Here is a 14,491-nt window from a genome sequence, read left to right on the forward strand (position 1 = left end):
AGATAATGTATACAATATACTTTAGTAGCATGTAAACAGGCAGTTATATCTGTACTAGGTAATATAGTACAACAGTGGTTCGAACTTTAGAAACATATTTATCAGTCCAAATTGACCATGTTTGGTCAATCCTATTGCAATTAAGCAAGCTGATCGCCTGTAAACGTTCGTAAGTGTAGTTAAAGCGGTTGTATAGTCAAATTTTTTACTTTGATCTACAGGTAAGCCTATAATAAGGCTTAACTGTAGGTAAAAAGAATATTCCCCTCGCAATGAGCCGCTGACTTCAGCGGCACATGCGCACCAGGGATTCTCGGCTGAAAGCACACCAGACCTTGCCAGGAAGAAAACTCCCGCACGCATTCGCTGTAAGTGGCCAGAGCCACGATACCTGGAAGACATGCCGAGGGAACATGTCAGCTCCCTCAGCGTGGACCGAGTGAAATGCTGGAACCTCGTTCTAAGGTAAGTATTTCATAATGAGCTAGTATGCAGTGCATACTAGATCATTATGCATTTTCCCTTACAGGTGTAAAAAAAAAAAAAAAAAGTCAGCGGGTTTACTCCTGCTTTAAGATTAACAGTGCTAATGACTTCAGATAGGTTTGGTGAGTCTTGGGATTTCCATTTCTTAACAATAGTATTCCTTGCTGCCGGTAGGATATGGGTTATCACCGGGCTTATGGAGTGTGGGTATTTGTCTATTCCTAGGTTGAGGATAGCTAGTCCTATGTCTGGAGATGTGAAAACCCCCATTATCGGGGATATCGGGCAGAATACCAGTTTCCAAAAGTTAGTTAGGTTGGGGCTGTCCCAGAGAGTGTGTATTAAGTTCCCTGTTTTGCCGCAGTTTCGCCAACAGTTGGAGAACATGTTTGGGAAGAATTTTGCTATACTGAGGGGTGAGTAATACCACCAATGTGTTAATTTTAACATAATTTCCCAGTGGTTTGTGCAATTTTACAATTTTTGGACTGACTTCAATGCCATTTGCCACTGCATCGGGAAATTAGAGTTGTTAAGCTCCTTTTCCCACTTTTGTATTTGGGACGGGGGACGGGGGACAGGGGTTGAGGAATGAGGTATTGTCTTGTAGTAGGTTATTAAACACAGAAATTAAGGAATTTATAGGCATTAGGGTGGATTTGCAGATTAGCTAAGGGATTTTTGGACATAAAATGTAAGATGTGGATGCATGTGTATTGTGTGGTTTTCAAGTCATCCCATGATTTAAGTGTGGCGTTATTATAGAAGTCTTGCACTTTATTTAGGCCCTGTACAAGAAGTGAATCTGTCTTTAAAAATGGTATCTTAGATTCTAAAATTTGGGTATGGAGGTTAGGTAGCTCAATCTGTGTGGAGTGTTTATGTTGGCTGCGTAGGATTCTCCAAGCGTGCAATGTTACTGTACAGTGGGAGGGAGGGTCCCATGGTGTCCATGTGTCGCATAGGAACAATGTGAGGTCCTGCGTAGGCAAAAGGGCTGGCTCTATACGCAGCCACAGTGGGGCGTCCCTATTTTTGTTGAGCCATGTTTTAGTTGGTCTAATAGCATTGCCTAGTGATAGTCTTGAATGTTCACCAACCCCATTCCTCCTGCGGATCTATGCTTAATTAGGTTTACTTGTGTGCATCTTGTTGTTTTGCCTTCCCAGATGAAGGTGTGTAACAGTTGCGAGAGGATTTTTAGGGTGTCGAGATGAGAATGGGAAGTACTCCTAAAGATGTACTTTATTTAAGGTAAGATCATAATTTTAAAGGCAACCAACCAATGTAAGCTTGCATTGTGCCATATGCTAGCTTTTAATTTTTTTTTTTTTTTTGTGATGAGAGGTAAGAAATTGTCCTGGGCCAGGGATGCTGCTGAGGATGTGAGGCTGATTCCAAGATAAGGAATACCTTGGGAGTTCCATGTGAATGGCATATGGTCTTGTAACTGCTTTTTAATATTTATAGGGGCTCCTAAATCCAATATTAGGATTTAGAGAAGTTGACTTTATAGTAGCACACAGTGCTGAATTGTGAGGATCTGGTGTGCCTGCGGTAATGACGATGTTGGGTTAGATAAGAGAAGAAGGACATCAACAGCAAAAAGATTTATGACATGTTGTTTACGGTTAAAGTGTGAATAGATTCTGCTAGCGATTCTATCATGAGGTTGAAGTTGGTGAGTGATAGATGGCATCCCTGGTCGGTTCCGTTCCACCAGAAAATTGAATGAAAAAAAGCTGATGCCGCGTACACAGGATCAAACAATCTGGTGGAACTGGCGGACTTTTTTTTACCCAAAAGTCCTGTGGAAAATATGGCCGTGTGTGTGCTAGTCCGCCATACTTTTGAAATGAACTGACTTTTCCCGCACAATGTCCGTTCATTTTGAGCCCGGCTCCAGGTAGCTGGGACCAGCGAAGGAAGCGTCGCTGGCCCCGTCACCTAGTATAGAGTTAAAGGGGAAGCCCTACGCTGAAAAAATGGCGTGGGGGTCCCCCCCAGGTCCATATCAGACCCTTATCCAAGCACGTAACCCGGCTGGTCAGGAAAGGGGGTGGGGATGAGTGAACGCCCCCCCCCCCCTCCTGAGCCCAACCAGGCCACGTGCCCTCAACATGGGGGGGTGCTTTGGGGAAGGGGGGCCGCTTGGAAGAAGAAACACGAAGAAGAAAGCCAGGCTCCTCCGCTAGTAAAAGAGCTAGCAAAAGAGCAGAAGATAGTGGAGGAGTCCGGCGAGAAGACCCCTGAAGACGCAAGAAGACCTACGGAGCTGTGCAATAAACATTTTTAACCCTTGTGTGTTGTGTTTTTTTTTTACATTGTTTTTCACAGGTGATAGGGTAGGGGTACATTGTAGCCCATACTCATTCACATAGGGTGGGGGGCCGGGATTCGGGGGCCCCCTTATTAAAGGGGGCTCATGGATTCTGATAAGCCCCCACCCGCAGACCCCGACAACCAACGGCCAGGGTTGTCGGGAAGAGGCCCTTGTCCTCATCAACATGGGGACAAGTTGCTTTGGGGTGGGGGGCGCGCAGCTCCCCCTTCCCCACAGCACCCCCCCATGTTGAGGGCACGTGGCCTGGTATGGCTCAGGAGGGGGGGCACTCGCTCGTCCCCACCCCCTTTCCTGACCGGCCGGGTTGCGTGCTCGGATAAGGGTCTGATATGGACCTGGGGGGGACCTCCACACCGTTTTTTCGGCGTAGGGCTTCCCCTTTAACTCCATACCAGGTTACGGGCCAGAGACTCTTCCTTCGCTGGTCCCGGCTACCTGGAGCCGCGCTCAAAGTGAACGGACTTTCTCCGTGTGTGTGGGAAAGTCCGTTCATTTCAAAAGTACGGCGGATTATGTTCGCCGAACCTAGTCCGCCGGAAAAAAAACGTGTGTGGGCAGGTCCGCTCGTTCGGACAGTCCGGCGGACTTTACGTGGTTTGTCCACCAGACTAAGTCCGCCGGATTGTCTGATCGTGTGTATGCGGCATAATTCAATTCCCAATGTGGATGGGGGAATCCTACCTTCTGATAGCAGTGAGACTTCCCCAATCAGTTTTGCAAGCTATAGCCTACAGTGCTGATCCAGTGGGAAAAATCTGACGAGAGTAGTTGAACAAAAGTCAGTCAGTTGATCCTTCATGTATCCCTGCCCATACATGAATTGAACTTCTGTCGGTCCCTGCTGAACTGGCCGACTTTAAATCCATGTATGGCCAGCTTAACTAGCATACCAGCAGCTTCCTTGTCTCTATGAACTTTTAAATTCAACCTTCTCTTTCTGTTTAATCTTGGACGTCCTCTGTATTCCCACAAACAGGTTTCTGTACTCTGAGTCCCCAAATATAACCAGCGGTCTCCAAATGACCCTGCAATGGGAACTCAAGTGGTGAGATCCCTTTTTTTGAGTTACCAGGTCATTACAAGGAGATACCACTCTCCCTGTTTGATATTTTTTATATTATGAAAAATTGGGCGGCACAGTGGTGTAGTGGTTAGCACTCTCACCTAGCAGTAAAAAAAGGGTCGCTGGTTCGAATCCCAACCATGACACTACCTGCCTGGAGTTTGCATGTTCTCCCTGTGCCTGCGTGGGTTTCCTCCGGGTACTCCGGTTTCCTCCCACACTCCAAAGACATGCAGGTAGGTTAATTGGCTTCTGTCCAAAATTGGCCCTAGTATATGAACGGGCACCTTAGATTGTGGGCTCCTTGAGGGTAGGGACCAATGTGAGTGTTCAATGTACAGGGATAGGGGTAGGCACTCACTCAGGTTGAACTGGATGGACTGGTGTCTTTATTCAACCTTACTAACTATGAAACTATGAAACTATGAAACAAAATATATGGGACCACCCCAAGGCGAAGGAAAAAAAATTAAAAGTTCAAGGTAGAAGATGCAGAACTATAGTGTAATGTCTCTCCACTGGAATACTCAATAGTTTGAGGAAAATAGAAGGTAACTTAGGTGACTATACTAAAAACATGGAAACTGTTAAAAAAGGAAAAACTCACAGTGCATGTTAGATTTTTATAAATAAGTTCAAAAAGGGCATATTGAAATATTTTTGACAGAACATGCTAAACAAAAAAAAAATATTTTCTTTTCTCTGCAAATGCAAACATGGGATGTTGTTAGGTTTCATTTCATATTCTTTTTATTAATGAGAATCAAGTTTTATATCCCAATAGAGCGAATGCTGTGGTTAGGTACATGCCTTTGGCCTTTGTCATCTGTTGGCAGATATTCAGTGATGCCATGTTGCAGAAGACACATGACCTACTGTAAATCAAGAGCTTCATTTAATGATGGCCTAGTGTACTGACCCTGTACCTGAATAAGGATTGTTCAATCTATTTTTTGTGATTTCTTTGATTCACTACTTTTTGACTTGCATTTAGTCTGGCTACTGCTCCTGATCTCCTGCCCCTGGTGTTAAGTCAGAACTTTTTGTGTTTATTGGTTATGATTTGGTAACTGCTGTCTTCAGCTATGCTTACTAATATTTTTGTACTCTGCTTGGCCCTATATGTCTAATGTTAGGTAATCCTGAAGGCAGATGCTTTGGAAGATGTCCTACGGGTAAATAAATCCCTGTTATAAGGTTCTCTGGAGAAGGTTGAATCGTTTTAGAGATTTTTTCTTCTGGAACAGTAGATTAATCTGGGTTTGTGATATTAAACATATCTAAACTTTTTGTAAAGCATATGATTATATGGTAAAATGGTGAATTATCTTATTCCAAAGTTTAAAATTTGGCATGAATTTTTTTTTTTCTTGGATTCTCTAGGATAGCCCAGACCGAAAGAAATGATGCACTTGAAATTGTGTGCCCTCAAACTACTGTAACTACTTTTTCATGCACTAAGGAGGAAAGCAGGTTATCTGTAATAGTGACAAAGGACCGCTTTAAGGACAGCTGTGGAAATGTTCAAATTTAGAATGGATAGAATGGGTAGTTTTATATGAGAGTAATATCAAATGCCTCCATGTTAGAATGACACTAGCTGACAGAGCGGAGAAGGCTCAGAACCCCCATATACTTTTGTAAAGAGGGGGTAACTTGCTTTCCTGACGCATCATGGCAGCACACACAATGGGTTGTGACTCCGCCTCCACAACCTGATAGGACTGGTTAGCTATAAGATTTGAAGAGGAGTCCACCGTTGCATTCTCCTTTTTTTCCTCACCTGAATGGGACATCACCTATTCGATCGGTTAGCAATGGAGCCCCTTACCGCACTACCCCAGCTAGGTTCAGCCTCTCCTACCTGGAAGCTCCTGTCCGTACGGTCTCTAAATGAGCTATAACGCAGGGGGCCCCACTCTGGTGGTTTTAGGGGCAAAAAATCAAGTAAGCAAAAAAAAAAAAAAAAAAGAGGTTTTAATGTTATGCAGCGGTCTCCCTCTACCTATTTTGTTCTAGCTACTGCTCTCCCTCTTACTTCCCCAGGCATACCTTTATCCTTTGTCTCATTTTCGTTTTTCTCTTTTTCCCTTTTCTTTTCCTTCTTTACTTTCTCTGGGCATGCTGAGCCCTGTAGTTCCACAGCGGTATACCCTTCCCAACATGGCGGCCGTGTTTGGACGCTCGGCGCTCAGGAAGTGACATTTCCCCCTGCCCTCTGCATTTGCCAGCATCCAAGATGGCGCGGGGCGGCGCGGGCGGCCAGTGCGCATGCGCGGCGGTGACGTCACTCCCCCGGCGACGGCGGTCTATTTAAAAACTGCCTTTTTCATTTTTGATGTGCTGCTTGTGTTTCTACACCACCTGTCATCCTGGTCTCTGCACACAGCCTGCTACCTTGCAAGACAAGTCCTCCTTGATCTCTGGTAAGTGTTTTTTCTATCATCTTTATGTTGCGTACCATTAATTTCTGTGTCAGCACCTTCTGCCTATACTCTGCATGAGCTTTTACACTGAAAACCTCTGGTCACAGGTGTACTCTATCCTTCCCTATGGAGACCGCTGCCTTAGTAGACCATCCAAGAACTACAAGGTAAGGGGACGTATGGATTGGTAAGTAGTGAAGAGGAGAAAAAGAGAGCACTGCCATTAATACCTTTCATTTTGGTAGCTCTGGCAGGTCATCGGGGTCATCCTATTCTAAACGAAAGGAACATTTCCCCTCAAGACACTCGCACTCTCGGCGTAGTCGGTCAAGGTTTCACTTCCAGTCATAGCACCATACCCGTCCTGCGGTTAATACCTGCTGGGTCTGTGGAGCGCAAGCATTACCTAGTAAGCTTGTTTGCCAAATCTGTCTGGAGGAAGCAACTCGAGACAAAGAAGCTGACGCAAGAGAAGCTTCCAATATCATAAGAGACTCGGTTAAAGAAACGATTTTGCAGGTGACAGCATACGATCCAATCAGATCATCTAACTCAGCCTCAACTTCACACACCCCTCAGGATCCAGACGACTCCCCGGAGGAAGAGGAACCCTTGGCCCCTACAATTTTCGATTTTGCATTGATAAATCCATTGCGAAAACAGTTAAGGAGGCGATCGGTTGGGAAGAAGAGAAAGACGCCCCCCCTAAGTTAGGAAAATATTTCCCTAATCTGAAAAAGGACCCGGAGGTCCTTCCCTTTATTGAAGAGCTAGAGGAGCTCATAAAAGATGAATGGCAAAGGCCAAAAAAAAAAAAAAAAATCCGGTTTGAATAACAGATTAGCAAAGCTCTATCCCCTAAAAGAGCCAGCGGTGAACCCTCTTATCTCCGCTCCTGTGGTAAACTCCTTACTGAGGCGTTTAGCACGCCATGTAACCCTACCAATAGAAGACAAGATTATTTCAGCGCTGCAGGGACTCAGCCTAGCGGGCGATTTTATAGCAGAGGCGGCGGTGGACGTTATACGATCTTCAGCAAGAGCGATGCTGGCCTCAGTAACTTCCAGGAGGGCGCTCTGCCTGAAACCTTGGGTTGCTGATGCAACTTCCAAATCCAGCTGGTGTAAGATCCCTTACGATGGCACTAACCTTTTCGGTTTAAAATTAGATCCCGTAATATCAAACGTCACGGGAGGAAAATCGGGTCTAAAACCGTCGGACAGAAGACCCAAACAACAGATAAATCCGTCCTTCAGACGACACTTGCCCGAAAGGTACCGGGACGTAAGATCTTATAGACCCGGGAAAGAATTCAAACGGTATTGGCGAAACACACAACTCTCTTTTGTGAGAGTCCAAAAATCAAAGACAACCATTCCGGGAGACCAACAAAAAATCTTTTTGATGCCATGCATGCCCAGCCCGCAATAGTAGGTGCGAGGCTGAGGTTATTTGCCCAAGTATGGATAGACAGAATAAAAGATCCCTGGACGATATCCACCATTCAGCAAGGTCACAGGTGGAAGTTCAAGCAAAAACCACCAAAAAAAAAAACACTACAGGCCTACCAAACTACCATTTTCGCGTCGGAAAAGGAAGCTTTTAGTCAAATACATCATGCAGTTGCTCCAAAAGCAAGCAATCATAGACGTTCCACAGGAGCAGAGAGGAGAAGGTCTTTACTCCCCCCTTTTTCTTAGTGTTAAAGAAAACAGGAGACCTGAGGCCTGTGTTGGACTTGAAAAGGTTGAACCAAATGATTCTAGTCGAATCATTCAGGATGGAGAGTCTCCAATCAATATTACTAACAGTAGGAGAGCAAGACTGGATGCTCTCAGTCGATTTGTCCGACGCTTATCTACACATTCCAGTGCATCAAACCTTTCAAAAATACCTGCGCTTCGCGATAGACAAGCAACACTTTCAATTCAAAGCCTCCCATTCGGGATATCGACGGCACCCAGGACCTTCACAAAGGTTTTACTTCCAGTCATAGCACTGTTGAGAGAGAGGGGACTAAGGGTCCTACACTATCTCGACGATATTCTTCTTCTAGCAGACAGTCGAGAAACACTTCTACAACATCGTTCAATCCTGATTTCCACACTCCAGCAATTCGGGTGGATAGTGAATTGGAGGAAGGGCAGCCTGGTCCCAGTACAGAAGATGGTCTTCCTAGGAGCCGAATTAGACACCAGATCCAACACAGTAGGGCTTCCCCAGGGAAAACTTTATCCACTCATCCGCAAAGTAAAAAGGCTACTGTCAGCAGACTACCTGTCTGCAAGAAAGTGCTTAAGCGTTCTGGGCTCAATGTCATTAACCTTTCTAATGGTTCAGTGGTCCCAATGGAATTCGAGGATACTCCAGAATTCGTTCCTAAAACAATGGAATGGGGTATCAATATCACAACAAATATCGATCACCAGGGCAGTCAAGGAATCAGTACGATGGTGGACTCAAACCAGCAATTTAGCACGCCGTCGTCCTATCGTTCACCCACTCCCAGAAATAGTAACGTCAGACGCCAGTCATCTTGGGTGGGGAGCGTATCATCTAGACCAGGGAGCACAGGGCCGCTGGCCCTTCTGTCCACAAGGGATAGTCTCAAACGTTCTGGAGCTCAGAGCCGCATGGCAAGCACTCCTAACTTTCAGTCCCCTTCTTTCAGGGAAGAGTGTCCTACTACGCATGGACAATACAGTGGCTGTGAATTATGTCCACAGGCAAGGGGGCACCCGAAGCAAAGTCCTAATGCGGGAAGTTCGACCTATAATCGAGTGGGCTCAAGTTCACCTGACGGCTTTGAGGACAGTATATGTACCCGCGATTCACAACCAACTCGTGGACGACCTAAGTCGAATGTTTATATCAAACAACGAGTGGTCTTTCAGTCACAAGGCCTTTACCCTTCTGACACGCAAATGGGGCGTTCCCGATATAGATCTGGCAGCAACCCCAGCGAACCGCAAATGCACTCGCTTCTTAGCAAGGACAGCCTATCCAGCAACGGGGATCGACTGTCTTCACCATCCTTGGGTATTTCGCCTAGGTTACATATTCCCTCCGGTGCCCCGGTTTAGCCAGATTTCTGGCCATACTGAGGAGTTTGTCTTCCACAGTAATAGCAGTGTTGCCCTTCGAGTCCAGAAAACCGTGGTTTCCGACCATCCTGCAATTGAACACAGAGGAGCCTCTCCCACTTCCGCTGTTCCCAGACCTGCTCTCGCAAGGGCAATTCCTACACCCGTCACCAGAGCGATTACACCTGACGGCTTGGAAACTGAAAGGGAAAGGTTGCTAGAACAGGGTTGTTCATTAAGAGTAGTATCTACCTTACAACAAGCAAGGAAGAAATCGACAAACAACATATACAATAAGATTTGGGAAGAATTTTCCGCAATAGCCCAACAGCAGTCCTGGAACCCTTCCTTCTCCATCAGTCTCTCAGATGTTAGAATTCCTACAACTAGGCCTAGAGAAAGGATTAAGGCCAAGCACCTTAAAAGTTCACGTCTCTGCCATACCTGCAATGACAGGAATCAAATAGGCTTTAAATCCCCTCATCATTCAGTTTCAGAAGGAATGCCTAAAAATAAGGCCTCCCAGAAAACCAACTTTTCCGACCTGGGATCTATCGATCGTTCTGGAAGCTTTAACAAAAGAACCTTTCACGCCGGCGGGATCAATATCCCTATGGGACTTGACACTAAAACTATCATTTCTAGTTGCAATCACACCGGCCAAGAGGGTCTCCGAGCTGCAAGCTCTGTTAATCAAAGAACCACACCTAGTTTTTTTACCCAGACAGGGTCGTACTCAAACCTTCGGACCGGTTCGTGCCGAAGGTAGCATCTAGCTTCCACTTCAATCCGGAGATCAATCTTCCTGTTTTCTCAACACAGACGGAAATCCGCATCCTCTGGACGTGAAGTCTGCAATCTCTACCTATCTGGAAGTCACCGCTCCATTTAGAGAGTCAGAAAACCTCCTGGTCATTCCGCATGGCGCCAAAAAAGGTCAAGCGGCTTCTTCAAGGACAATAGCTTCATGGTTAATTAAAATTATCAAGAAAGCATATCTAGTCCAACATCTTTCAATACCGGAAAACCTGAAAGCGCATTCAACGAGGGCGATGATGGCCTCATGGGCAGCGTACTGTAGAGTATCACCAGAGACTATATGCAAGGCAGCAACTTGGGCGTCAAAAACCACATTCATGTCGCACTACAGAATAGACCCGACTCAACTAACTACGGTTGAGTTCGGGAGATCAATTATTCAATCAAATTCATCCATACCTTGTACTTGAGTAAATAAAAACTTCTGAAAGGCACCCTCCCATTTAGCGAGTTATTTCCCATTGTGTGTGCTGCCATGATGCGTCAGGAAAACGGAAAATTGTATACTCACCTTTCCGTAATTTTCCTTTCCTGACGCATCCCATGGCAGCACACAGGATCCCACCCCTCTAAGGTGATAGTTACTGAGAATGCAACGGTGGACTCCTCTTCAAATCTTATAGCTAACCAGTCCTATCAGGTTGTGGAGGCGGAGTCACAACCCATTGTGTGTGCTGCCATGGGATGCGTCAGGAAAGGAAATTTACGGAAAGGTGAGTATACAATTTTCCGTTTTTAAATCATTTGTCTATTACTGTATATCCTGGTAAAGAGTGTGAAAAACATCTCAAAGGTTTTACTCCAAAACTATTATATTTTAACGATTGGTACATTGGTAAAAGCAGCTGTAGTGATTTGTGGTCCATGTGCCCTCTTTCTGTCAATAGACATCTATTTTTTATTTTTACAGGGTCTAAAAGAAAAGCAGTGGAAAGCAGAGGTGACTCACCTAACATGTCCCGTGCCAGAGTCCTTTTCATTCTTGCAAGAACGTGCTTCAAAGTCTAGTATGAAAGACATGTGGAAGCCCAGCTTTGAACAGTCAAAAAAAGAAGCTCGTGCACTCAGACTACTGGTGGACAGAAACAAAAATTTTACCACTCAGGACTTTTGGAACCTTGTTTTCAAACATTAAACTGAGGTCTAGACATATGCCCAAAAAATCGGTTCTATATTCCTCAAAAAAATGTTAAATGTATGTTTTAAATACATTTAGTGTGTGTGTGTGTGTGTGTGTGTGTGTATATATGTGTGTGTGTGTGTATATGTATGTGTGTGTGTATGTGTGTGTGTGTGTGTGTGTATGTATATATATATATATATATATATATATATATATATATATATATATATATATATATATATATATATATATATATATATATATATATATATATATATATATATATATATAATTATAATATATCTCTATCCGAATCTCTCTGTATACTAGCTTTGTATAATACCCTACATATCAGTCTGTAATGAGGACCTGCCATCAGTATGCAGGCTTAACTGCACTGCACAGTGCTGTCAGTCTAAAGCCTCGTACACACGGTTCGATTTTTGGCCAACCGAGCATATGATTTTTGTCAAAAGGGCATGCACCAGGATCTTGCCTTGCATACTAACGGTACGCAAATTGTCATTCAACAACACAAACGTAATGACGTACTACAAGGAATCTCATCTCTTGAGCATCACCCTTTGGGCCCCTTGTGATAATTTCGTGTTTGGTGAGCATTGATTCCGAGCATGCGTACTTTTGACTTTTGTGTGACGGCTTTGTGTACTGACCATACAAAAATCAGACGTGGAGCCGTTGTCCGCCAAAAATGTACTAGCCTTGGTGGAAAATTGGACAATTGTCAAAAGGAGCGTACTAACGGTAAGAATTTAGGACAACAGTCTGTCAACAGACAATCCCCTTCCTACAATCGTAGCGTGTGTACGAGGCTTTACGCTGGAAGAGTGCTAACAGTGAGTGACAAGCTCATCATTGCGGTGGTTAAATTAATTAGCCTGCGGTGTGTTGGTGAGCAATCTGTATTTCTGAACTGCAGTGTAATAAAGTGAGGCCACTGACAGGACTGGGTTGATTTGCAGGACTGCCTGTACCACAAAAGTGGCTGAACAGAATAAAAAACTAAAAAAAAACTTTGGAGGGTAAGTGGAGGTTTTGTATTATGTTCACAGATCTTATTTTTCTTCAGTTTTAGAGGGTCAGATATAAACATGCAAAATCAATAAACATTATACTAAATAAATCAAAGTCCAGTCACTCATCCTGTTCCTGTAATATTCATATGTAATACAGAAATACGAATTAAATGTGAGAGTCTTTGCAGCAATCCTTGACTGATCTGACTGCCAGGTTATGTTACCTCTTGGTTTTGTTAACCTTGTTGTGCGCATATTCACTTTAATTTTCCAATCGTGTGCAGATTAAATAGGTAAACAGTAATTTGCGTTTCACATGATTGGATAATTGTGTGAAAACTCTCAACTCATTTAGTAAATTAGACTCCTTTTCTTTTATCTGGTTTTTCCTACATTGCCTGTTGTGTTATGGTAGACTACATTTTAAGATTGTATGATTTCATTATAGGGATTAGGAAGATACAGCTTTTTATTGTGTAATTTTACTGATCATCACAGACTTTGGATTGAACCAATCTTGTGCCTATAAAGGTCCTCACAACAGGTTTTCTTTATTCCCACCCACCTTATCAATGATTACATGTACTCCCCCACCACTCAGTTCAGCTGCTAGGAGGAAGCAGGTGCTTTGAATTCCTTGTGATGTAGGCACCTCCAGCATAACCACACGCATGCATACGGATATACAGCCCCTTACACAAAAGTGTTGAATGCTGGCTCAGACACTGAGAACATGAAGACCATCAGAGAGATTAATATTATACCCCTCCTATTGCAGGGGAATTTAATCTATCATTTTTAACTTGACAGGGTTGCTTTAAAGTGGCCCGAAAACAGTTTTTTACCTAAATGCATTCTCTACATTTAGGTAACCCCCCCCCCCTCAACTGTTCCACTGTTCTAACTGATATTGCACAGAGCAGTCCCTTACCTCAACTTCTGGAGTCCCCTGCTGACACTGTCTGCTTCCTCTTGGTGCCACCTCAGCAAGCACTAAAAAGCCACCGCTCCTACCACAAAGATGCCGCAGTGATTATGTCAGCACTTAGGCCCCTCCCGACGCGTTTCATACGCATGCACATTCTCAAGGGATCTGCTTATCACTGACGTCAAGTGTCAAACCACTTTGACACTTGACATCAGTGATAGGTTGATCCCTTGAGAACGTGCATATGCATGAAACACATCAGGAGGGGCCTACGTGCTGATGTCATCTCTGCCGCATCCTTGTGGTTGAAGCGATGGCTTTTTATGTACGTTTTTTCTGGCCTTATTTGATTTTATGCTGTAGCCTTTGTAGTCGATTTTAGGTTCAATAAATGACTACACTGTATGAGCATCATTTGGGTTCCCATGTGTGAGCATTTTTTGCACAGTGCCTGGCTGTATTGGAGACCATCATTCAACCAGTACACCAGAGCAGGATGACTCTTTGCATAATGCCACGTACAAACAATCAAACTATCCAGCGGACTTGGTCCGGCGGACCAGAGTCCGCTGGACAATCCACCCGTGTGTGGGCTCCGGCGGACTTTTTTTCCCCCAAAAGTCCGGAGGACTTAGAAAGTAGTTTTGACTCAAAAATTGTCCGCCAGACTGCGAGTCCGGCGGACAATCCGGCCGTGTGTGTGTGCTAGTCCGCTGGACTTTTGAAATGAACGGACTTTCCCGTACACGGAGGAAAGTCTGTTTATTTTGAACGCGGCTCCAGGTAGCTGGGACTAGCGAAGGAAGTCAATGTTGCCTCCTTCGGCGGCGAGGTTGACACGTCGCTGGCCCCGTCACCTGGTATGGATTTAAAGGGGAAGCCCTACACTGAAAAGATGGCGTGGGGGTCCCCCCCAAGGTCAGGAAAGGGGTCGGGGATGAGCGAGCGTCCCCCTCCCTCCTGAGCCGTACCAGGCCGCGTGCCTTCAACATGGGGGGGTGATTTGGGGAACCCAAAAGCCCCTTGTCCCCATGTTGATGAGGACAAGGGCCACTTCCCGAAAACCCTGGCCGTTGGTTGTCGGGGTCTGCGGGCGGGGTGCTTATCGGAATCCGAGAGCCCCCTTTCATAAGTGGGCCCCCAGATACCGGCCCCCCACCCTATGTGAATGAGTATGGAGTA

General features: G+C 44.9%; 1 protein-coding gene across 2 annotated transcripts in view; it reads left to right on the forward strand.

Annotated features, from left to right (window-relative positions):
• POFUT3 (protein O-fucosyltransferase 3) overlaps positions 1-11,432 on the forward strand; it is a 36,501-nt gene extending 25,069 nt beyond the window's left edge. For both annotated transcript variants that reach the window (XM_077476209.1, XM_077476208.1), the window contains one exon: positions 11,132-11,432. In XM_077476209.1, the coding sequence (XP_077332335.1) occupies positions 11,132-11,356 (225 nt within the window). In that variant the 3' untranslated portion in view covers positions 11,357-11,432. The remainder of the gene's footprint in view (positions 1-11,131) is intronic.
• The last annotated feature ends 3,059 nt before the right edge of the window (positions 11,433-14,491 follow it).

The sequence above is a fragment of the Lithobates pipiens genome, unplaced genomic scaffold (assembly GCF_037356315.1).
Source record: "Lithobates pipiens isolate NorthernLeopardFrog02 unplaced genomic scaffold, aLitPip1_a1.2 Scaffold_13, whole genome shotgun sequence".
NCBI lineage: Eukaryota > Metazoa > Chordata > Amphibia > Anura > Ranidae > Lithobates > Lithobates pipiens.